Raw genomic sequence first — 24683 nt, forward strand, 5'->3', positions numbered from 1 at the left:
GGGTGCAGCAATATCAGACCTGCTAATTGGGATGTTGAGTTACCATAGGGAGGGGAAGATACATGGCTTGCTTTCTCTTGTTATGGATTCCTTCTCTGCCTTAGTTTCACAAGTCCCGTGGCATGCACTACTGCTGTAGTGTTTCATGGATGTGCACATGTGATCAGAGATTTCTAGCTCTTACCTGTCAGGTCTAGAACTTGGCTCATAGAAGAGTGTATGTGTTGGGTAGTGGTGAGAGAGAACACATTCTGGATTTTGAAGCATTAGGAGGGAAATTGCATACCCTGAATGTATTTGTAGAGTGAGCTGATAAAGGCCCATTTTGAAGAAGCATCCATTGCAACAGTCAAAATGATTACTTCTAGGTGGAAAAGGTTATGCAGTTGGAAGAATTTTGTGGGCATTTTGCATATAACTATACATGTTTTCACCAATGGCAAGTAAGAAATGTTTCCAGACAAACAAATAGGAAAATGTTTATCAAATGGAAGACAGTTGGAACTTTTCCCTTTTTCCCCCCTTTTCATGTCTTCCATATGCAACCAATGATAGATATGTACTATTAGGCTAGTGAAAGCTTTTGTGGACTAATTCTTTGGAGGTTTATTTGCAAGAATAAAGAGGAGGATTTTTAAAATACTAAATTGTTCTGAAATTTTTCAGAATCCTGCTTAAATATTCTTTATTTTTACTTATTTGCTTTAGGATATTTATATGCTGCCCACAAACAAAAGGTTTAGTAAAGGAGAACAGCTATGTAAAACCTGAGTATGTCATAAAACTATCAGCAGAAGATAGAGCAATAAAATGATAATCTTTTCATACAGTTTGAATTCCTCTATAGTTCTTCCTTCATTTTTCAGTAACCTTCTTTTTGGTTAAACACACTTTTCAGTTCCGTTCCATTCAGAACAATCAACATAGTCTTTACCTAAAGAAACAGAAAAGGATTGTAAAAGAACACAGGTGTTGATCGAAGAAATAGTTCTTTGTTATCATTGATTAACATCTATCCAAGAAAAATTATCTTCAAACTGATTTAGAGAGATGCTAATCTGCTACATGTGCTATAGTTAAAAAGTAAATGTTGATTCCTGGCCTGCCTCCTTGGACTGCCATAGAACAAGTGACGAAAGTCTACACTACATATGCTTCTCTGCTTTACACAAAATTTGGCAAAACTTTCTTATGATATTGGGCTGAGGAACAGAAGTATCCATCTTTCTTGCTGGGTTTAACCAAGTGACTAAAATATTTGTCGTTTCCATGCTGAGAATTCCTTTGACTTGACCATGGATTTTGGTAGGCAGGAAGACCCTCTCTCTGCCTGCTGAAACACAGTGTAGGAAGAGGTGAGATTTATGTGGCATGAGAGGGAGAAAAGAAGAGCCAGCTGCATGTATTTCCTCCATTATGTAAACACCTTTCTAAAAATTTACCCATGCCTTTTAAGCCAAGTTTAGGTTGGTTTAGTATTACCAATCATTTTCAGTCTGTGAATCTAAGGGCATTAGATGGGACCTCTTGGATCAAAGCAATGACCAATGCCCTCCTCTTTTTTTTTTTTTTTTACTTATATACCGCCCCATAGCACTACAAGCACTCTCCGGGCGGTTTACAATTTCATTATACAGGCTACACATTGCCCCCCCCCCCAGCAAGCTGGGTACTCATTTTACCGACCTCGGAAGGATGGAAGGCTGAGTCAACCTTGAGCCGGCTACCTGGGATTTGAACCCCAGGTCGTGAGCACAGTTTTAGCTGCAGTACAGCGTTTTAACCACTGCGCCACGAGGCTCCATGTTGCTTAGTCATGTCTGACTCCTCATGACCCCATGGACCAGAGCACCCAGGTCCTCCTATCTTCCACTGCCTCCCGGAGTTGGGTCAAATTCATATTGGTAGCTTCGATGACACTGTCCAACCATCTTGTCCTCTGTCGTCCCCTTCTCCTCTTGCCTTCACACTTTCCTAACATCAGAGTTTTTTCCAAGGAATCTTTTTTGTAATGACTGACTAAATATCTTGGAGAAACCCAAAAACAGAGGTCATAGTCCTTCCCACCCCTGCCTCTGAGGATCAGTATTTGGAGGTATATTGGAGGTTCAGCAGCAGAGTGGAGGAAGAGAGTCGGGAAAGTAAGATAGAAGTAGAATCAGGGAAAAGTGACCAAAAGTATGAGAAAATGCGCAACCTTCTTAAAGACTTTCCTAATCTGAAAGTAGGAGGTTTACTCCAAGGTCTATGAGACACAAGAATGGATCGTGATCGTGTTTCCACGTGGACAAGGATGGGGGAGAAAGGTGATACATCCATAACCAGTGTACAACACCCCACTGAAGGAGGGAGACTGGGCGCATCACCCTTGTTGTAGGACGGTCTGCGCGACGAGGAGTGCACCCCTGCGCAAGACTACCGATTGCAAGCGGTTTATTCCAGCCCCACATTGAATGGACTGGTGTTGGATGAAAGATCCCTGTTGACAAGTTATGGACAGTTACCCGATTTGTCGTGTTTCGACCCAGTTGGCATTATAGTTGATACTCCGCATGTTAATAAAGTAGAAGTGAGAATTCGTTAACTTGGTCTCAGCTTCTTCTTCCCACCAAATGTGAGGAACTGTCGCCCATTTCAAAAGAACCCAATCACAGTTAATTTTCCTTAATTCTCAGAATCCACTAACTTTGGAATTACAGTCAAATAAAGTAATTTTTGCAAACTCTGGTTTTAAATAACATCTTCCAGGTCTCTGTTCTTTTCATTTTGAACCCACCTGCCTATGTTACTTTATTTTCCAGGATATGCTGGGAAGATGGGCATTGTAGTCCAAAAACGCCAACTTCTCCTATGTCTTGATGTTTACTTGAATCAAATTACTACCATTTTATTCAGGATCACTGAAGAGCCCCCTCCAAGATTGGTTTTTCCTCACCCTCAGTGCTCTTTTAGAAAATTCCAATTGCCAAGGAGTAACCAGTTGTGAAATAAAAACCATACAGATCAGAAAACTGTGAGTGACCAGCAGTGTGTGATGCTCATTTCCTGGAGGGGGGCCAGTAATATGCATTCAAAATGAAGTCTGATTGGAAAAGGTCAACCCAGACCGTCCTGGGGAGTATTCATAAAGCAATAATGAGTCATTATTCTGTGCAGGCTCTTTGTCATTAAAGTGGTGTGCTGGTTTTAACATGTTCTCTTTTTTTGGTACGTTCTTGCAATACTTTTAAATAATTGTTCTCCTTATTTTATTAAAATAAGGTATTGTCTTATTGTCAAGAGCCTTGCAGCAAGCTTGTCCACTGATAGCCTGGTGCAACCATGTGCTCTCTTTATTTTAACTGCTGTCTTGATGAAGATTATTTTTCTATTATACTTTTCGTTAAGTGATGATCAGGCTCACGGTTGCCTTCTTCTGCCCTCTTTGTGATTGTAGGTTTGAGTTCCTTAAAGTAACGATGGCATGCCACACCTGATCAAGTCCCGTCCTGGCACTGGTTTACTTTTCATCTAGTTGAATTGAATGCCTAACTGTTACTATGCTTTAACAAACATATAAAACATGACACTGTAGGAGAAAGTGAATTTCTATGTGGTATTGTCATCCTGGGCGTCAGTGAACTAAAATGGATGGGAATGGGCAAATTTAATTCAGACGATTATCATATCTACTATTGTGGGCAAGAATCCTGTAGAAGAAATGGAGTAGCCCTCATAGTCAACATAAGAGTGGGAAAAGCTGTACTGGGATACAATCTCAAAAATGATAGAATGATTTCCAGACGAATCCAAGGCAGACCTTTCAACATCACAGTAATCCAAGTTTATGCATCAGCCACTGATGCTGAAGAGGCTGACTTACAACACCTTCTGGAACTGACACCAAAGAAAGATGTTCTTCTCATTATAGGGGACTGGAACGCTAAAGTAGGGAGCGAAGAGATAAAAGGAACAACAAGTGAGTTTGGTCTTGGAGTTCAAAATGAAGCAGGACAAAGGCTAATAGAGTTTTGTCAAGAGAACAAGCTGGTCATCACAAACACTCTTTTCCAACAGCACAAGAGGCGACTCTATACATGGACATCACCAGATGGGCAATACCGAAATCAGATTATGTTCTCTGCAGCCAAAGATGGAGAAGCTCTATACAGTCGGCAGAAACAAGACCTGGAGCTGAATGTGGCTCTGATCATCAGCTTCTAATAGCAAAACTCAAGCTTAAACTGAAGAAAGTAGGAAAAACCACTGGGCTAGTCAGGTATAATTTAAACCAAATCCCTTATGAATACACAGTGGAAGTGAAGAACAGGTCTAAGGAACTCGATTTGGTGGACAGAGTGCCTGAAGAACTATGGATGGAGGCTCGTAACATTCTACAGGAGACGGCAACGAAAACCATCCCAAAGAAAAGGAAATGCAAGAAAGCAAAGTGGCTGTCCAACAAGGCCTTAGAAATAGCAGAGAGGAGAAAGGAAACAAAATGCAGGGGAGATAGGGAAAGTTACAGAAAATTGAATGCAGACTTCCAAAGACTAGCAAGGAGAGACAAGAGGGGCTTCTTAAATGAACAGTGGAAAGAAAGAGAGGAAAATAATAGAAAGGGAAAAATCAGAGTGCCCCACACTATGTCAGATCACAAGCCCCTCTCCTTGTGAATTCATAATCTCAGGTTTGGGTCCTGAAAGCTCAGAAATGGGGATGTTGCAAGTCCAGCAATCCCTCTCCCTTGGCTGAGAAATAACAAACTAGTGTCTGGTCCCAATGGAAACTGCCCTTTTGTCATCATTTTTTAAATGTTAGGGCTGACCTATTTTATGGGGCAGGCACTGTCTGGAAATGCATCTGTTGCCATAGGTTGCTTCAGGCAGCAAGGATGGAGAAGAGCTTGGAGGGGAAAGAGTGTGAAAAGGGATTGTGTTTCTGCAGGTTGTTTCTAGGTGTCAAAACCCATTCCTGGAATGAGCGACAATATGATTAGAAGTTGAGAACTGATAGGCCAAATTGGATTATTCATTATAGTTCAGATTGAGTTGAAATCATGGCGGGCAGTTTTTCTCCCTTTCACTTCAAGGTCAAATGAGAGTATTTACCGTTCTCTCTCTGTTTATCTGTGGATGCAAATTGAATTTGGTGATTCAAATTGATGAAATGTTAGAAATATAAAACTCATCAGAGGCGACACGGAGAGAAATTATTGGTTAGAGATGGCTGGTGGTTTCACCATTCCACGTCCTGGCCTCTCCTTTGATTAGTAATTATTTCAATCTTTGCTTTTTCTTTCTTTCTTCATTCTCGATTTTGTTTCAGTTGTTTTGATTTCTGTGTTTCAAAGCAAAAAAAAAAAAAAAGCAATGATACTCAGAAGCATTTAGAATTGGAATTGGATGTTGAAATAGCCAGCTGCAGGCAAGCATCTCGGAATGTAACTTAGAGGTGGCAGTGTCTTTGCATGCTTCCAACTTATTTCTTTTTATCAAATAATTTTCTTTCATGTACATTTGTGATTGGGCTTCTAAGGCTGCCCCTGGTTGAGTAGACACCCCTCAAAGAGAATATCTGCACCCCAGGTTGCAAAGACTGGCAGAAGAGTTTAAGCCATTTTACAGACTTGTTGTTTAGGGAATGGCCCATTGGCTCAATATTAATGCATATGCTTTTCATGCAGAAGGTCTCAGTTTTAATTCTTGGCATCACAGCTGAAACTTAGAAGGACTGGGCAGCAAAGACTGGGGAAGACCGCTTGTCAGGCAGCTGTTGCCAGTCTCAGTAGACCAGATTGGCATAGAAATCATAGAAATGCACACATTCTTACTTGGTAAAAGGCTGATTACCCTGTTTATTACAGAGCGGTGTTCTGCCTACTTAACAGCCTTGGTCATACAGGTGTTTAATTTTGCTGAAAATGACTTTCTGACTCATTTGGCTTCCTTCATATCAGACTATAGCGTATGGAGACTTCTTTCCTCTGACCTAGTACATTCAGTGCTACTCTGGGCAAAAGATACTGAGATCAGTAAATCCATGTTTCCCTCGAGATATTTTGGTATTGCAGGACTCTACTAGAATAAAACACAAACTATAAAGCTGTGGTTGGATGAATATTTTCATTGCAAGGTAATTCTGATAAACTAGTCAAATAGATGATATATGAACATGTGTCAAGTTTAGAGAATGAGTAACTCCCAGCACAGGTACTACTGCTTTTCACCCCTCCAGTGTCATTCTGTTGTTGGTTGGCTGAACACAGGAACAGCCAACAGTGTTGTGATATAAGACTGTCAGACTATGCCAAAAGTTGCTGAAATCCCAACCGCATAAAACAGTGCATAAGGAAGAATATGTCACTGGCTCTCCTAAAATAGGGCCCAATTCATTCTGAAATGGACCTTCTTTAGGTGACAATGGCTGTAGTTAGGTTCTAACCTGTTAGACTGTATATTTCTATATACTGTACTGCTTTATCTTGTTTTAAACTGTTCAGTGTTCTGTTGTTTGTAGCTAATTCCGAGATGTTTAAATCTATGGCAAGATATAGTTTAATAAATAAGCATACATACTTGGACAGTGTTTGGAAAATTGGATTCGGCATCCTCTTACTGCTTTTCCCTTCTCCTTGTTCCCACACTCTCTCCTGCTTGGTGACTCAGGTTGATTCATCTCCCTCCCTTGTTTCTGATTACTCTGCTTGGGACCGGTACATTCTATCCTTTCCTGCTTGCCAGATACAGCTGCCCGCCCTTTGTCTGAGCCCTCCTCTGCCTGGCTTAGTCTGTAGGCCAAAAGGACTTACACCAGAGAGTCCTTTTCACTTCACTTTACATATATGGGGAAGAACTTCTAGGGGCTCTTAGTGCTTTGTGTTTATTCCAGGGTGCTTAACTTGCTCACCCTCTTGCTTTCCTTGTGAAATGAGTCAATGAGAACCAGCATCTTCTTGCCCTCCCAAATACAGTATTTAAACAGAACAGTATTTGCAGTCTTTTATTTTTCCATGGCATCTGTGGGCATGTATTTGTTTTGAACAGTTGCTTTCTAGAGAACTGAAGGGGAGAGTTACTTATTTTTAGAAAAATTGTTACTTTATCCTCTTCATATAAAAGGAGAGAATTTATTAAAATGCATCTTACAGCTTCTCTATTCACACACTCTCTCATTGTTCTTTGAATCTGTGAGGACAAACTTGAAGGTGTTTGATTGTCATTAGTGGTCAAGGAAAGGAATAATACGTTTAAGAAAAGAAAAAATAAGATGCTCAGCTACGGGAACATAAAGATCCTGCCACTTCCTTCAGGAGACATAGGGTCGTGGGAAACATTAGGAGTCTGATAAACAGAAGTGGCTTCTCCTCTTTTAAGGCCAGGAATATATACTTTGAACTTGTAGAGATTTCACAAAATGCCAACGCATTCAAGTCAGCTGTTAGATGTGGGGTTTAATTTTTTATGAGTTTTGGAAAAAATAACATAGAATAAAAGAGTTGCATTGCTTGAATTGTTAACACCCACAACCTTATCAGGGTGTTCTCCTGGTGGGATCCATGGCATGGCTGCTGTAATGTGATGGCTAAGATGGTGAGATCTGATCTGGCAGCTCTCAACTTCAGATCACACTTCATCCAGCTATGAAAACAACGAAGGAGCTTAAACATCTCAGGACACCTCCTCCTCCAAGAATGTTAAGTAGCTTAAATATACTGAGACCTTTGATAGTTACTTATTTTCTGCTTCTGTACTAGGAAAAAAAATCAAACCAGTTGACAATAAAAATATTTAACACATGAAAATGTAAAAAGTAGAGTAAGTACCTTTAGATCACTGGTTCTTAACCTTGGGTTACTCAGGAGTTTTGGACTGCAACTCCCAGAAGCCTTCACCACTAGCTGTGCTGGCTGGGGTTTCTGGGAGTTGCAGTTCAAAAGCATCTGAGTAACAAAGGTTAAGAATCACTGCTTTAGATGATTTCCAACAGACATGGATATGACCCTTGATCAATCTGTACGAGAATTGTTTTGCAGAAACTGGAGTGAGAAGCCATTCCTTGGTATCAGCTACACAGCGGTGTATAGCCATTATAATGCGAGATTATCTCTGGGATGGGAGGCTGTACTTTCAAGCCTAGATAAATTACAGTTACTGTAAGTCGCTCCCTACAAATTGAGAGAAGAAACAATGACATTTAACCGTGCATTTTGCTTAAGGTTCGCGTGTGTGCTCCGTGATCCAAAGGGAGTTGAGACTGTAAATTTTATTAGGGCCCTTAGTTGATTTCTTCCTTTATATTTGTCTTTGAATTAGCATTGCTTGGCTGAATGTCTTCTGTTTATTTCCCCTTCTACCCTGAGCTTAGAGGGGATGTTCACCTATCTAGTAACAACTGTCTTTGCATTGGGTCTTCTCTAAGAGAAACATCCCTGACTCTAGGAGTATTCAGCCTTTGACAACCATAACCTGTCTTTAAATATGATCTGGTTAAATTTTGAAATCTTATATGCCTGTTATTTTAACAACCACGTACTTACAACAGCAACAAAGCCAATTCCCGAAACCTATACGAAATAAGTTGTCTCTTGTGGCCACTGGTGCAACTCAGTTGTAGAATATAACCTGCCAGTTAAGTATCCTCCTGTCAAGGCAAATGAAAATTCACTGAAAGTTTGATTTTGTTTTTAGCTCTCTACTCATCCCCCACCCCACCCCCACTGTTGTATCATCTATAGCTAGTTTATTCAAGAATGACCATGCATAAAATTGGGTTCTTTCATCTGTACAGTATTCTAAAATTTTAGCAGTGGAAGCTAGAAATGGGAAGAAGAAAACATTGTCTTTCCGTTTTCGTGAGAGTCTGTATTATTGAAATTCTGGCATTCATACTGGTTTAACAGAAGATCTACATGCTACCTTATGACAAAGGTTCCATTCCCTGTGTAACTAATTAATTAAAACAGAAAAAGGGACAGAGACATAGTAATGTTCTGGTTATTAAATTAGCCATTTTCCACATCAGAATTATAGCCTTCATGATTAACTCTCCCACCTGAGTATGACAATGGGAAAAAATTATTTTATACTCTGACTATTAAATTGGTATATGAATAGCTTCAAAATGAACTAGACTTTCATACACCACTTTAATTTTTTGACTGATTTAAGATGCAACTGCAAAGGAGATAGCAGGCAGGGGAAGATTTGCCTAGTAAATGGCGGCCAGTGCTTTTAGAGTTCTCTTATGGGAGAAATATTTCCAAAAGATGTTTGGAAATCAAAAATCAATTTAACAGTGCAGCAGTATGTTTCAATGTTTATGTATGTGCACGAGAGAGAATTACAGCAACAACACAATTTTATGAAGGTATCTGTTTACTTTTGTCTTATTATAGAAAGCTTGATTCTGACCTTCCAATAACTTAGAGTAAATATAATGATGATGTGTTTTCTTACAGTTACACTATATTCAGATTATGGAAAGCATTATGTTTGGATTATGATTCAATGATGTTATAGTTCCATATTACTGTGCGTGTCTTTCTAGGTAATTATGGGAACTGAGGCATAGGAAGTGCCCGTCACAACTATTTGCAATTTCTTGAGGTCATTGTTCCATTGGAGAGAAAAGTGTCATGTCTTTTCTTCTTCAGGGAATTATTGGAGAAGCAAAGCCAAAAAGTCTGCTTACTATCGCCCACTGGTGAAAGCATTGTCAAATTATAAATGATCAGCTAAATTACAGGGTTCTTGAAACTGCTGTAAGAGAGATAACAGTGAATTCTACAGACCATTATGACAAGGTATAGTCATAAAGTATATCAACAGAACCACCCAAATCAGACATAAGTAACGGAAGTTTTCCCTCTTGAGTCTTATATCTTAAACAATGCCGAACAATATGAACTGTTAGTTCCCTCACCCCACACATTTCACAAAGATCTGAGTCTACCAGTCCAGTATAAAAAAGATTGTAATGGGCAATACAGTGCTCAGTAAATATTTAAAGGAAACAATTTTGCTGCGCTCATTCCAGCTGACTGTAAATCAGAGAATCTCTTAAAGTGGGGCAAATAGAAAGAAAAAGAGAAAAAAAAAGCTTGCAAGAAATACCTTGTTTAATATCTACCAATTCCCACTGTTTCTACCATTCCCTTTCATTTTCCCTGTAAAACCCACATTTAAATGAACTCTGAGACTAACTGCTGGATAGTTCAATGGTTTGGGTATCTGGCTGTACAACCAGAGGTTGAGAGTTCAATTCCCCACTGTGCCTCCTTGACAGGGGCTGGACCTGATGATCCATAGGCTCCCTTCTAGCTCTGCTGCTCTAAGATTCTAAGATTAAAATAAAGAAAAACAGAAACGTCCATAAAATTGCCATCATTCACCAAAGACCACACACAGGGCCTTCTTGACCATTACACGACAGGTCCAGGAATTAACACGTTAAGCAGCATGGGTATTCTTTATTAGCTCCTTGCAATAACTGACAGAGAAATACTGTAACATGATTCTCAGAGTCCTAAACTGAAGGATGTTGAGTTGATATAACAAGGTACAACTGGCCAAAGAGTAGGGCTGACCAATGCAGCCTGTCAGAGGTCTAATGAAAAGGCACAATAACGGTTCAGAAAAGGTCTGTCTTGTTCTCCATGTGCTATGCAGATACGGGTTTTAACCTACTCAGCCTAACTTTATGCTTACAATTCACAGGGTAATAATGCTGACTCCAGGTTTGCTTACCATCTATAGTCACTTCTCAATACTTTAAACTAGATACTAGTTGAATGTTTTCCCCATGCAACAGCAGATGTATATTCCTAGGCATTTCTTTTTAGGGGGTGGGCAGGAGAACTCTGTTATTTTAGCCAAGAAATATTGAGAACTCGGAGAATCTCCCCATTCTTCCAGCGTATTTAAGCCCATATTAAGCTGTATTTCAACAACTTGAAATAATCCTCTGCCATAAAACATGGTTGTCAGCTTAGAAATGTTCACCAATCACTTTGGGATCAACCAAAGATAGACTGTTAGTCATTACATTGAACAGGGTGGGACTAAAATAAATTTATTAGCCAAGATTTGCAGGATTTGATTAGTCATTGAATAAGCCTCAGAAAAACAGTCAAAATGAACACAAAATTCCAACTATGGAAAAATGATGGAGATACCAATAAATTCACATTTGATGCAACAAGATGCAAATCAGATCGTGTCCTTCACTGCCATGTTGTAAGATTATTTTTAGTGCTGAGGAAAACAGCTATTTAAACTACTGTGTTTCCCCAAAAATAAGACAGGGTCTTATACTAATTTTTTCCTTCAAAAACACATTAGGGCTTATTTTCAGGGGATGTTTTATTTCTTTCATGTACAACCATCTACATTTATTCAAATATAGTCATGTCATCTTCTTCTGGTTGCTGCAACATGGCGGAGGGCGGGGTTTCACTTAACTGGGGCTTATTTTGGGGGTAGGGCTTATATTACGAGCATCCTGAAAAATCATATTAGGGCTTATTTTCAGGTTAGGTCTTATATTCGGGGAAGAATTGTTCATTTACCTTTTAAATATCATGGTCCATAGTATACCTACCAATACAAAACTCACCCAGCACTGGGAACAATAAGTGACTTTTCTGTAAAAAGATCACCCACTGTTATTTGTAATTTTTTTCATAATTTTACAAAGAAGAGGGTAAAACAAAGTGGGATTTGACAACATTCCTGGCTTTCCTATCAAAACAGTAACCTTGTGTGTCCAAACCTTAAGCAACTTACCCAGCTTCCAAACCAAATAATGAAAGCCAAGACGTGAAGGTCTAGGTATGTGCCTTAGCATTTCATAACCTTTATCATCTTCAGTTGGAGAAGTGCTCTTAGTTTGATATACCGTATTTTTCACTCCATAAGACACACCTTTCCATAAGACGCACCAATTTTTTAGGAGAAGAAAACAGGAAAATATAATCTGTTTTCTTCGCTTCATAAGACGCACAGACTTTCCACCCCCCTGTTTTGTGGGGAAAAAGTGTGTCTTATGGTGCGAAAAATACGGTAATCCTTTGCCCAGTTTCCACATTTCATGATCCAATATGTTGGTTGTCCGTGGTGGATCACCCTTCAGTGTGGCCTCGTGTGATGGAAAGGAGGCTAGAGGATGTTGTTCCAGTGTCTTGGTCCAATCTTTCTCATGGCTCACTTCCTGGAACGCAACATATAACCGTGCTGCATCCTTGTGAGCCCCTTCAAAGAGCTGTGAAAACCACTTTGAAAGCACCTGAACATAAGTGGGATGTTTTAGTAATAAATGGATGTGTCTGTGTGTGCATGCATGTGTTGTTAGAATGCATTTCTGAACACATTCTTTACTTGATTGTTGGTGTCAGGAATTTGCCTCAGAGAGAAGTTTTTATAAATTCAATGGGAACTGTAACTGGTCAAGAATCTTCCCATATATTAAGGTGATTTTATCCTATGCCACTTGCAGTAAGCTATTTACTGTCAAAACCAGAAGCTTGTGGTTCAGATTTTGTCATTTTGTCATCTTTAGTGCGAGGCGTTTGGAGGAGGCACGAGCACAGCTACAAGAAGAATTACTGAAGGTCCAGGGCCAGCTGCTTGAAGAGAAGAGTAAACGTGAGCAGCACGAAGCTATAACCAAGGGCTTGCAGAAACGTGTGCATTTGCTCGTCAAGGTAAGTTTCTTGGATGACACAACGCGCTGTTGTTTTGAATCCCTTCCCTAGCAGTGAAGTTGCAGTTTCTTCTTTCTCTGTGCTCTCATTCATACCTGTATGCAAACTTCTACATGTGTATGTGGGCTGGCCCTGTTGGATGCTGAGATTCAGACTCTAAACTGGGAGAGAAAAGGAGCAACACTAGGATGGGGTAAAAAGGATCCAATGGCTTGGGAGTGAAAGGGGGCCTAAGCGGAGGTTCCTATTTGCTTGACTGGATTAACTAAATTGAAGCATTTTGAATCTATGCTTCTTGAAGGGTGGTAAAAGTCATATCCAAATAGTGCTTTAATGTACAGGATACTGTAGAGCAGTGGTTCTTAACCTTTGTTACTCGGATGTTTTTGAACTGCAACTCCCAGAAACCCCAGCCAGTACAGTTGGTGGTGAAGGCTTCTGGGAGTTGCAGTCCAAAACTCCTGAGTAACCCAAGGTTAAGAACCAGCACTGTAGAGAACACACACAGTGATTAACTTCAAGTACAACAAAAGCATGTAACCTATTATATTAACATTAGGATTTCTTATAATCGATCTCCTGCCCAGGCAGTCTGTAATTTCAGAGCAGGAATGATGAAATGAGAGAAGTTGTGATATTAACAGTTGAGAAACATCTATTGCTGTTTATTTTCTTTCTTTCTTTCTTTCTTTCTTTCTTTCTTTCTTTCTTTCTTTCTTTCTTTCTTTCTTTCTTTCTTTCTTTCTTTCTTTCTTTCTTTCTTTCTTTCTTTCTTTCTTTCTTTCTTTCGGTGTACATAAAGTTCACCTGTTTCCAGCATGTGGATTTTTGGGGAAGGAAAATGAGGAGTCCAGTATAACTTTGATAGTACTTTTGTATTAAATGTCGTGTATATTTCTGTAGAATGGGGTGATGAACTGGTGGTCTTCCATATATTGTTGGACTGGAACTCCCGTCCTTCACTATCGGCTATGCTAATAAAAGCTGATGGAACCTGCAGCCCAGCAACATCTGTGGGACCCCAGATAGCTTAGCCTGAAGTAGAAAACATTCCCCAACCCCACCCCACTGGAATCCTATATTGTTTTTTTTTGCTTGTGTGAATTTCAATATTATTGTTTCGTGTTAATTGAAAATAAATTTATGGTGTTAGTTCCTTGCCCATATCAGAGATTTTGCTCTGTTGGCCAGCCAAAGAAGTCTAGACAACACCATATTTAAGCTGAGCTTTCTGGAGTGTGAAGTAACCGTCTCACCAGAGGGCATTTAAGCTATTTTTCTCTGGTTTTAGTGTAAGAAGCCTTTGGGAGTCTGCCAAGTGATAAGGAAATGGAGCTACTGTCAGTTCCCTCATACTTTTCATGAAGAGTTTGTGTTTCAAAATCCGCTCTGCTGTCACTGGAAAGAAGAGTACTCTGGCCAGCATTGTTTTGATCACTGTGGATAATTGAAGAGTTGCACATGTTGGCCTGTGGCCAATTTGCAGAATGCCAGGAGGGTGCTTAGACGCCTCTTCTGCAAGCACATCTATGCAGGGTTGGCAAATCATCTCCATTTCTTAAGCAGCCTGTGTCCGCATCTATTTAGATCACTCTTTGGCACCCTTGAGTGTTCTGTGGCTGGGCAGTTGTGGATGACTTTCAGTCAGTCGTCTAGGTTCTTCCCAATCATCCCCATCAGTGCTGCAAACCTATTGTGAACAGGAACTTAAATGCGTGCACTTAGGCATTGTTTTCTGGCATTTGCAAGGGAATCTCACTTTCCAGTGCAGTTCCCAATACTGAGTAAAAGAAAATTATATGATGGAAAAACCTTTTCCTACATCCTCTCTTGAACCAAAGGAAGTGGGTAGGGGCATTGAGCCTGTCTCTGGTTAGGCACATGTGTGGGGCACATTCAGTGGCGTCATAGGGACAAAGAAGTAACTCACATTCAGATTGACGGAATACTTAATATGATAGCAATTGTATATTTTCAACAAGCTGGAGGGACTCTGGTGGCTAGATGGTGTTGCTGAGATGATACCAGTGTTGTTTTGACATTGACCTCCTGCTGCTGTCTGGGATTCAGGGAGGAAGTTCTGTATTTTTAGTTCATTGCTGCTCCCCTGAATGTTAAATAGTGCACCTCGGGTAAGAAAAGAGTTTTGCAACATGGTGAACTACAGCAGGAGTGAGATTGTGTGACTCGGCAAATATTATTGGACTGCATCTTCCATCAGCCATGGCAAACATGGTCAGTGATGATCAAAGATAAATTTTGCAGTTCTGACAACAATTAGAGTTCACACAACCTCTGTTCCTGCACTGCTCACTTGGGTCTGTTGATGACATGGAGATAACCTGCAACATACCTTGTACAGTAATTTCCTTCCTGTTCTGATGTGTTGTTTTCCCAACCCTGCCATTCTAAACAGTTGTCTCTTGCTCAGATGTTTATTTCAGGGGGCTTTAAATAATCATCTGAGAGGACTAGTTGATGTAAATTCAATAGCACAGAGGCCTTTTGAGGTGATCATATACAAGCTCTCTGCACAAATGCTGCGGCTTCAAAACATCCATCAGGGTGGACTCATTTGCACTGTGAGCTGCTCTTTACCGCTTGATCTCCCCAATTGGTTATTTGATTTCCGCCATTGGAACTCGTTTGTACAGAGAAAGGTGAAACAAATATGTAAACACTGATCTTGCCAAAGCTTTCCATAACCTTAGGACAATGAGTTTCATTTTAATTAAAATAAAATGATCATGTAGTTTAATATTAAATTGGGCAAATATATTACCTGTTAAAAATAATAACTTAGCACTGAAAGCTTTATAACCTAGACTATATTTAATGATCTAATTAGTAGCTTCTGTGGTAGACTCTGTAGCCGTAAGTATCACTGAAAATGGAAAAATTGAAGTTTGTTTCTGGTTCTTTCACAATAAAGTAAAAAAAAAGAAGCAAAACAAAAAACAATGCTACAGTCTTTGGAGAAGCCATTCTGTTCTGTGACATTGCTAAAATTGCTCTCATGAGCTCTGCCTTCTTCTTCTTTCCCCCAAGTATTCTGTTAAGCTGCCAGGTGTTCATAAAGGAGAAGGCTGGTTATGGTTACTATGTGCTATTTATTTATTTTATTTATGCCCCGCCTATCTGGTCATTGCGACCACTCTAGGCGGCTTTACCTTTGGCATCAAGGTGTTTCAGGACTGCTGTTTGCTGGGGAAAAAGGAGTGAGGCAGGAAACTTTATTTCGGGCACCATTTGTGGGATTCCCAATCTTCTATCTTAAGAAAGACGATCCTCAACAAGCTACAAAAGGCGGTTGGTCTGATCTGAAGGAGCAAGACGGCTCTTACATTTCCACAAGGGCCTTCAAAGGGCTGGATCTCCTTTTCTTGGAGGTAGATCAAGGAGAGACTTGAAATGTCACAGCTGTGTATTTATTATTCACCGCTTAAAAGAGGCTGGTTTCCCTTTTGCTCCACTGACATTTAGGCATTTAAAAACCAATCATTGCTTATTGCTGTGCTGTGCTTTGATGGCTTTTCACCCTCAGTTCAGAATTTCTTTGAGCTGTTGCTCATTGGGTCATCCAGGAATGTCTGCTTGGCAATTAAGAACGTAAAGGCTATTCCACTGGATTAGACCAAAAGTCTCGCTTGAGCAACACTGTGTTACCAACAAGAGACAAATGTTTGTGGGAGACATGTGAGCAGGAAAATACCAATCCCTGTTGTTTGTCCCCAGAAAATGGAACTGGTCTGGATGATAGCTATTGTGAAACAACTCCTAAAGGACACGTCTAACTCTGCCTTTTCCACTTTTGAAGGCAGTCTACCCTATATCTGCTAGATTTTCTGGCAGTATTCTACTATTCAGTGACACATTCTTCAGCAGAGTTAACATCATTCGTTTATGCATTTATTTTTTAAACACCTCTCTCTTCTTTTAATAACAGGGTTTAGCAATTCCGAAGAGAGAACATACAGTACTATCACAATAATAGCATGCAATTAATATCAGACAGCTAAAAGGAACAGGTACAGTGGTAGAGGAAGGGGAAGGGACAGAACAGCAGACAAAGCAGGAAGGGTCCAGGAGCCACAGAGGAAGGGACAGCCCAGGCTTACCCACTGAGGAAGATCCATAATCTTGGTGTCAAACAAAGCAAAGCAAAAAAGCAAAGTGTGCTGCTTATATACCACCCCATAGCGCTTCAAGCACTCTCTGGGCGGTCTACAAGTTATTTATGCAGACTACACATTGCCCCCCCCCAGCAAACTGGGTACTCATTTTACCGACCTCGGAAGGATAGAAAGCTGAGTCAACCTTGAGCCGGCTACCTGGGATTTGAACCCCAGGTTGTGAGCACAGTTTTAGCTGTGGTACAGCAATTTATCCACTGCACCAAGGGGCTCTCATTTAACCACTGCACCAAATGCAATCATTAGGCTGCTGAGGGCGGAGGAGACTGTATTTTATTTATTTATTTAAAATATTTTTATCCCACCTTTCTCTTTGAAAAGGACCTGAGGAGGCTTGCCTAGCCAAGAACATAGCATTAATTCTTTTCTACTTGTTTTCTGAAATCTTTCCCATAAGATGCTGAGTCTTCAATATTCAGGCACTTAATTTTAGCCTTACAACTTTGTCTGTTTGCTAACATTATGCAATTCCAGTGCTCAGATATTCCTGGAACAGCGTTATGTGGATTTAAAAACAGTAGCAGCAGCCGCAGCAAAGGCTAAGAAGACTTGGCCCTTTGTGGGCAGGCATCTTCGTAGCTGTGCTTTACAACAGTAGTGTGAAATCTCTGCCAAGTTCGAGAACGGGAATCCTTCTTACACGCAAGCCTTGGCTGTTAAGAGTTGCATGTTTAACGAACATTAGGTTATCAGTCACTTGTATGGATGTTGCAGATCAGGCGGCAGCCTTGTAGACAGGAAATCATTTTAATTAAAAAAAACTAGGTTGGGCGCTTGAAGTCTTTGAGCCATGGCTGTTTAAAATCACTTTAAACAGCCATGGCTCAAGCTAATACCAATTCGTGGCAATGCTGGTAGACAAGAAAGAAACAAATAGGAAATAAGCCAAAGTGCTAAGATCGCCCTTGGAATGAATCTAATCTTGTTAATATGTAGTTTCCCCCCCTCTAGCTCAGAACTTGGAACATTTTAAAAGTAATATGTCAGCCATTACTCATTATTTTCCTACATTAACCTGTTAGTCATGGCTTGTTGCTAGTTAGCTGCAAGAGTAAAGCTTAGTGACATGTTACTTTCCTCCCATTCTTAGATTGAACTTTTAATATGTACAAAAATACCCCTGTTCTTTCACCACCCTGTCCCCCTCCCCATGCGTCTGAGATGTAATGAGTAAACTCGTTGTTGAAGAATTGTATCATCATTACCAATCTTCCCACCTCTGTATTTCCCCAAAAGTAACAAGCTCAGCTTCCAGGCTGTACTGTAGCTTTTGTTTGCTTTCAGATTTCTGGGAAGATATTTAGCTTTGAAAATCCGTGTGAAAAATTTCCCTTTGAAAACCAGTAGCTTTGAAAGGAGTTATTTTTGACTCCTTTGCCTTAAATGTGCAGCCTTTGTTTTTTTCTCTGCCCATGGAAGTAGATGCTATAGTAACATTGTTAGTCTTAAAGGTGCTACCTGACTCTCTTGTTTTAGTAAGTGCCTTATGAAGCAAAACAATCTACATTTGATTAGATTAGAGAACATTCAAGTTTTGGATGGGTAGCTTTCTGCTATTTGTCATTTAGAGAACTGTAGCTTTTAGAGAACTAGGTTGTGGGCTAGACATTCTCTCTGAGTCACCAGCAGTAAAATTAATCCAGTTCATAGACAGGAAGGTTTGTGATTTTGGATTATGACTCGCAAAATTCCCAAGGCAGCTGGGGGAAAACACAAATCTGCACACCTCTCCTTTAACATACACAACACTTTGTGTGGCCTTTATTTTTATATGAGGAAGCATTATTAAATATCTGGAATCATAACAGTTCGTCAGATTTTTTAATCAAACTCTTCTGGGACTTTATTTTTGAAACACATGGCTTTTTCCTGGCAGTGTCGTTAATGTTGTGTCCCAAAGCTGGTACCAATTCTGCAGATTCTTTTTTCCTAATTGTCTTCTATGAGTCTTCTGCTTTGTAAGCTTCCTTTTTTATCCATATGATGTGTTATGACCAGATAAGATAATAAATTCATTTTAGTTGTGCTCAGTTGTGTTTTTATGCTTCATGCTTGTAATTTGGATTGGGATGAAGCATGACATGGTGTTGGCTGGGCTTTGTTGAACATTGGAACAATGTTCTCATTGATTAGCCCAACTCTAGCAGCTTGTTTATGTTATTCCTCTGGAAGGCATAATTTAAACCACCAGTGCTAATTGTATAAATAATCCTTTCCGGGCCTAGAGGGGAAAAGATACTCAGAAAGTTGTGTGGTATGATTAAGTACGTAGTTCCTTAAAACCTTGGTACATTCTGGACATCTGATATGAGAGTAAAACCGAAAGAGTATGAAGTCAGGCTTTGCATTGAGAGATGGTTCAAAGGTTTTTGACCACCCTGGAATGGAGCAACAACTTTTCAATAAGCAGGTCACATCCTATTAAGGAGCAGCAGTTCTCACTGTAATGATAAATTAGGTATATTTGTGTGTGTAGGTTGTGCCTGATGAAGCTGAGCTGCCTTCTTGTTATTATTTTTGAGGTACAATTGATGGAAAAGGGCATAGATAACTACTCTTGTGAGCATGTTTGTTTATTATTTCGACTTGTGTACCACCCGATAGTGCAAAGCACTCTCTTTACAAATAGAAAGCATAGAAATGAGGTGTGTATTAAAAGTTATGCCCTTGACTGTTTTCTGACAAGCTCTTCCCAGGCTATATTTAATCTCTAAACCTGACTTGGCACTGCCCATATAGCCTCATGGTTTTCTTTGCAGTCACTAGGCCTGCAATAGTTCATTTTTAAAAATCATCCAAATATTTATTTTCACTGTAACAATAATCTCTATAGGTTTCTGTGCCTTGTGCATAAAGAATAAACTCGTACACACCAGTTCTGCGGTAGTTGTTATGCTATATATGTACTTTTCTCATATGCTGATGTCAAAATTCCTTTTGTTTGTCACTTGACTATTTAGGTCGTGGTCTCTTTAAATAGCCACATGAATAAACATGTTTTGTTTAATAATCTCACTTATTTCATTTCTTCCATCGTTGCTACCTCCAGCCTTTCACTATCCATATGTTTATGTATTTGCCGCTTTGCTCAGGCCCTTGTAACACCCTCTAATAGCCAATAGTATCGAGCTTGACACCACTCATTTTGAGTGGATTTAATAAGATTTTATTAAAATAACAGTGTCCATTTTTTGCAATCTCCATTCTTGTCAGTACCTTTTCTATTAAAGTTGGAACAAGAATTGCTTGGTGCTTCAAATGTAATATTGCTATCATTTTGTGTTGATGCATGGGAACCTATGCTGATTGATGGTGTGTTTCATCATTACATTCATCACGAGACATTACTCGCATGCTTGACATTTAGAAAATCCATGTTTGGAATGTGCCGTTTTATTTTGAGACCTTTATTAAACAACTCCAGATCTAAGGGTTTAATTGTTACTGATAGCTAAGAGTATAATTACCTTGGTGAAATATCATGACTATATTAAGCAAATGGAGATTGGCTTAGCGAATTAGCTGAACACAAAACCATTTTTTTCCTTGTTGAAATAGACAGCTTGGAGAGCTTTTCTAATATCATCTTGCGGCATCTCTTTAAGGAAAATGAGTGATGAGGCTTGAAGGAGGAAGTTGTTGCCCTTTGAATTTAATACGTGGGAAGTTTACAAAGCCAAACATAATTAGGACTGTTGTTTAGAAGGAAAACAAAATGTTAGTAGTGGAGACATGGCTTCAGACCCATGTGCCCCTCATCAGTGGGTGTGGAAACACAGTATTCTCTGCATATTGGCTTATACAGTTATGTACATAAATGGCTTGCTTTTGGTTCCCTCCATTAGCAAGAGAGTCACATCAACTGTTTACTCATTAAGCTCATGATGGGCTCTTCAGAATTGCAAGTATTTTATAGTTTTCGTAACTATTGTGCTGCTGAGTTGTTCATGATACATACGTTTGTTTCCTCATGTGGCCAAAGGTTCTTTGGGATAATACAGGTAATCCATGGCTTGTAGCTTCTCTCCCTTGATGCTTAGTTGGGTTCTAGTTTCTTGGACTTCTGGTTTTAATTGTGCGTGTTTTTTTTTTTGTTTGTTTGTTTGTTTTTGGCATGGGCTTTAAAACTGCTTTGCAAGAAAGGAAGAATTCTGTTTCAGAAAAATAGGTGGTTAAGGAGAACACATTCTGTCTCCATCTTTCCCCCCATCTTCCCACCTGTCTCAGGTTAATTGGAAGGTTGACAGAGTCGGGGGCCTCCTTCATTCAAAGAGAATAGTAATTCGTTGATGAGTACAGAATCTCTGTTTTGTCGGTACAGGCAAAAGCATTTTTTAAAGTATACCTACCAACATCTGGAAATGTCGACAATGCACATAGGCAAGAGATCCACACAAATAGTGCAGTGTCGCTTGCAGGAATTGCACGTTCTGAGCCAAGGCAAGCGGAGCCCCCAGGAGAGGGAGATCTCTATGTGAACATGCCCTGAATCTGCATGTTATACCCAGGAGGCTGTGCAAAAAGCACTAAAGTGGTGAGGCAACAGATGACCTTCTTGGTTCTTTGCCTTTTAAAGGCCGCATGCTTCCCCTCAGCATCAGCGCTTCGAAGTTATCTGTTAACCTTAATTTATGGTAAAGGTGTTTTAATGCCAGAATGATATTAGCCAGTTATGTAGCATTAAATCAAAATAAATACCTGGATCCACCCTGCAGGGCCTTTTCAGGACCTAAAGAATAGCTCTTCACCCAGAATGACTAATGAATTCTCCTTTTTTCTGAGTGAAAGAACATTAATATCTTGCTAGAAGGTTAGTTTATGAAAATTAGAATACATGAACAAGAGAGATTTATTTGACCCTCGTTATCTACATCTCTCCTGGGAAGCATCATCTTCTGAAGTTCCAGAAAGTGCAATATTTTATATCCCGTAAAAAAAGAAAATGGATTAATTCAATGTTATGGATGAGAATTTCAACACACCAATGTCAGGTAATTCAGAGTTTGTGATTTCTTGGCAATTGGTAAGTCATTTTATACATCTGTTTCCGCTCTGTGGCTTGTCACAGTGGATCGTTCATGCATTAAGCATCTCAGCCTTGAATTGTGGTGGCTGCAGTTGTGAATAAGAAGTGGTGTCAACAGCTAAATGGAGGAGGAAAAAGGAGGAATCCAGTGGACACATGAAGCCAACGTGGCATCTCTACAGTTCAGCTGAAGGGTAGAACTTGTGCCAGGCACTAAGTGACACTGAGCTGTGAGAGTGATAGCAAGGCCTTTTCTTAGAAAAGGGTGACAACTAAGCATAATGGAAATTATGACATGCCACACATTGGTTCTCTCTTTCTGATCCTAGTAGTTGTTTGAGATGGTTGGTTGGAGGACAGAGCAAGGAAAAGGGTGTTGTCTGGTTGTTTTGCTGCTCTCTAAAGCTGAATCTGGTGTTCGGATCCACATTGTGACATTCATAGGTTTGAGAGGAGAGAAAGGGACCAGATCCGACTCAGCATTTTTGTCGCTTATGACACAGCAGTCCATCACTAAGCAACCAAAGGAAGGGGTGGGACACCCCATTCACTGGTCTCTCTAGGATCTTTTTGCTTTAAGCTTATATTGATTTCTTACAATTATGTTAAGCAGTAGTGGTTCCCAACCTTGGGTAACCCATATGTTCCTGGACTGCAGTTCCCCGAAGCCTTCACCACTAGCTGTGCTGCCTAGGGTTTCTGGGAGTTGTAGTCCAAGAAAATTGGGCTACTCAAAGTTGGGAACCATTGCAGTAGATGATTCCTAGCTACCTAGAGCATACAAATCTGTTAAGTAATTCTGCATACTCATTAGTATTGCCTACTTGCTCAGATCTTATCTTTTGACTTTAACATTTAATTCTAGGTACTGGTATATTGCCCTTTGATACATTTCTGAAGATCTGTTTCAACACCAAACAAAACAAAGAGACCAGAAGAGACAAAAACAGAAATAAAAAAAGGCAGAAGAGACCACCTCATATTGGGAAATGTCATTTGCAAAGTTATTGGACTACCCTTGTTGGAAATATTGCAGCATTATTCTTCTGTGAGAGTAGCTTGTAAGTTGGTGGCAAGGGAAGAAAAAGCAATTTCAGGATTACAGAGAAAACAAAACACAAACACCTTTCTTTGGCCCCCTCTGCTAGGAAAATGCTTATTAAGGCAGTGTCTGGAGATAGTGACTATGTGGAGAAAAGATACTTGCAAGCAGCATCAGGTGCTTTTTAGAACCCAAGCGGAGGAGAGGTAGTAGCAAGATGTGACCTTTCTGTGTTAATATTATATCCGAAATAGGCATTGCTAGCATATTTACCATCTCTCTCTTCGCCTCTTGTCTTTTTTTAAGGCACGGCTCGGCATGTACGGATGAATTCCACTGCTCTTTAGAAAGGTGTCTTCCAATTCCCTGGAAATAGAATATTTATTTTATTTGAAGAGCAAGCATATTTTAAAAAATCAATTGCATCTTCCCAAATCATTTATTTGAGAGCTACAGTAGGCTTGCATTTTATTTGAAGGCTGAAGTATTTTCTTCTAGAACAACAGATGTCTAGCCAGGCACTGTAGAGTTTTTAATTTCTTGATGTTTACAGCTTGCATATGTGCAGTTCTGTCTTTAGTTGGATTGTTTGCAGTAAGGAGGCATCCTCATTTTCATGCCTTTAAACCTATTTTGAGACATCTGAGGTCAGTCAAACAAGCTTAAAAGGCTATTGATCTGCAGGATACGTCAATGGTAACAAGACACAACCACAGCTAGGTAGGAGATGCTCTAGCATTTTTGCACCTAGCTGATGTCGGTGCAAGTGCTTTTTATGAGTTTTGGAAAGAACAGAGAGGAAGGTGTGTAATGGGCCAGTTTGCTGGGGCCTTTTTGGGGTGAAAGGGAAGGAAGGTAGGTAGGTAGGTAGGGAGGGCGGGAGGGAGGAAGGAAGGAAGGAACGAACGAACGAACGAACGAACGAACGAACGAACGAACGAACGAACGAACGAACGAACGAACGAACCAAGGAACCATCACATTGAATTCTGCCTGGAAACAGATTGGCAGCCAGTGGAGCATCTGTAACAGGGGGTTGTGCGATCCCTGGTTGTGTGATCTCTGTGTCCAGCTCCAGTTCGCAATCTGCCTGCTGCATTTAGGACCCTCTGAGGTTTCCTGACGCTTTCCATAGGCAGCCTTATGTTTTCAAGGTGCAAACGTGTTCCTTTATCCCTTCCCTTGCTGTAGAGTAAGGTAAAAGTTGCCCATTTCCTGAGCTGCTAAGATCAGTGAATTAAACCTGTTCTTTTCTCTGCAGCCTCCTTTGCAAGTTACAGTGAGATTGCAAATAGCACCTGCAGTGCGAAGTATTTTGAAAGCAGTTGTCAAAGCAAGGGGAGAAAGTGAGGAACATCGATAATGCCAGACTGGGTTTTTTTTGGGCAAAATCTTAAAAGTATTAGATTACATTGCAGGTTTCAGTGTGAAGTGATTTTTTTTAAAAAAATAATGTGTTACCATGAAACAACACATTCAATTACTTGGTTTTTTTCCCCCTAGAAGAGGGATAAATCAAAAGATGAAGCAGATTGATAGAGGCCCCTTCCAACTCAATTATTCAATGATTCTATGAACATCTGGGCAACGTGCCCTTGAATAATTAAGGTCTCTTAGAGCCTCCTTTTCAGCTTGATGATTGAGATCCTGTAATATGAAAGTATAGCCAGATATAGGAGAGGCACTTGATGCTTGGCGTTAACTGCAAACTCATCACAATAATCAAATCATTGGTGACTG

General features: G+C 40.0%; 1 protein-coding gene across 5 annotated transcripts in view; it reads left to right on the top strand.

Annotated features, from left to right (window-relative positions):
• Nucleotides 1-24683, top strand: part of MAD1L1 (mitotic arrest deficient 1 like 1) — a 451517-nt gene that overhangs the window by 99957 nt on the left and 326877 nt on the right. For all 5 annotated transcript variants that reach the window (XM_078381280.1, XM_020804299.3, XM_020804300.3 and 2 more), the window contains one exon: nt 12538-12682. In XM_078381280.1, coding sequence (XP_078237406.1) covers nt 12538-12682 — 145 coding nt within the window. The remainder of the gene's footprint in view (nt 1-12537; nt 12683-24683) is intronic.

This window comes from Pogona vitticeps, chromosome 13 (genome assembly GCF_051106095.1).
Source record: "Pogona vitticeps strain Pit_001003342236 chromosome 13, PviZW2.1, whole genome shotgun sequence".
NCBI lineage: Eukaryota > Metazoa > Chordata > Lepidosauria > Squamata > Agamidae > Pogona > Pogona vitticeps.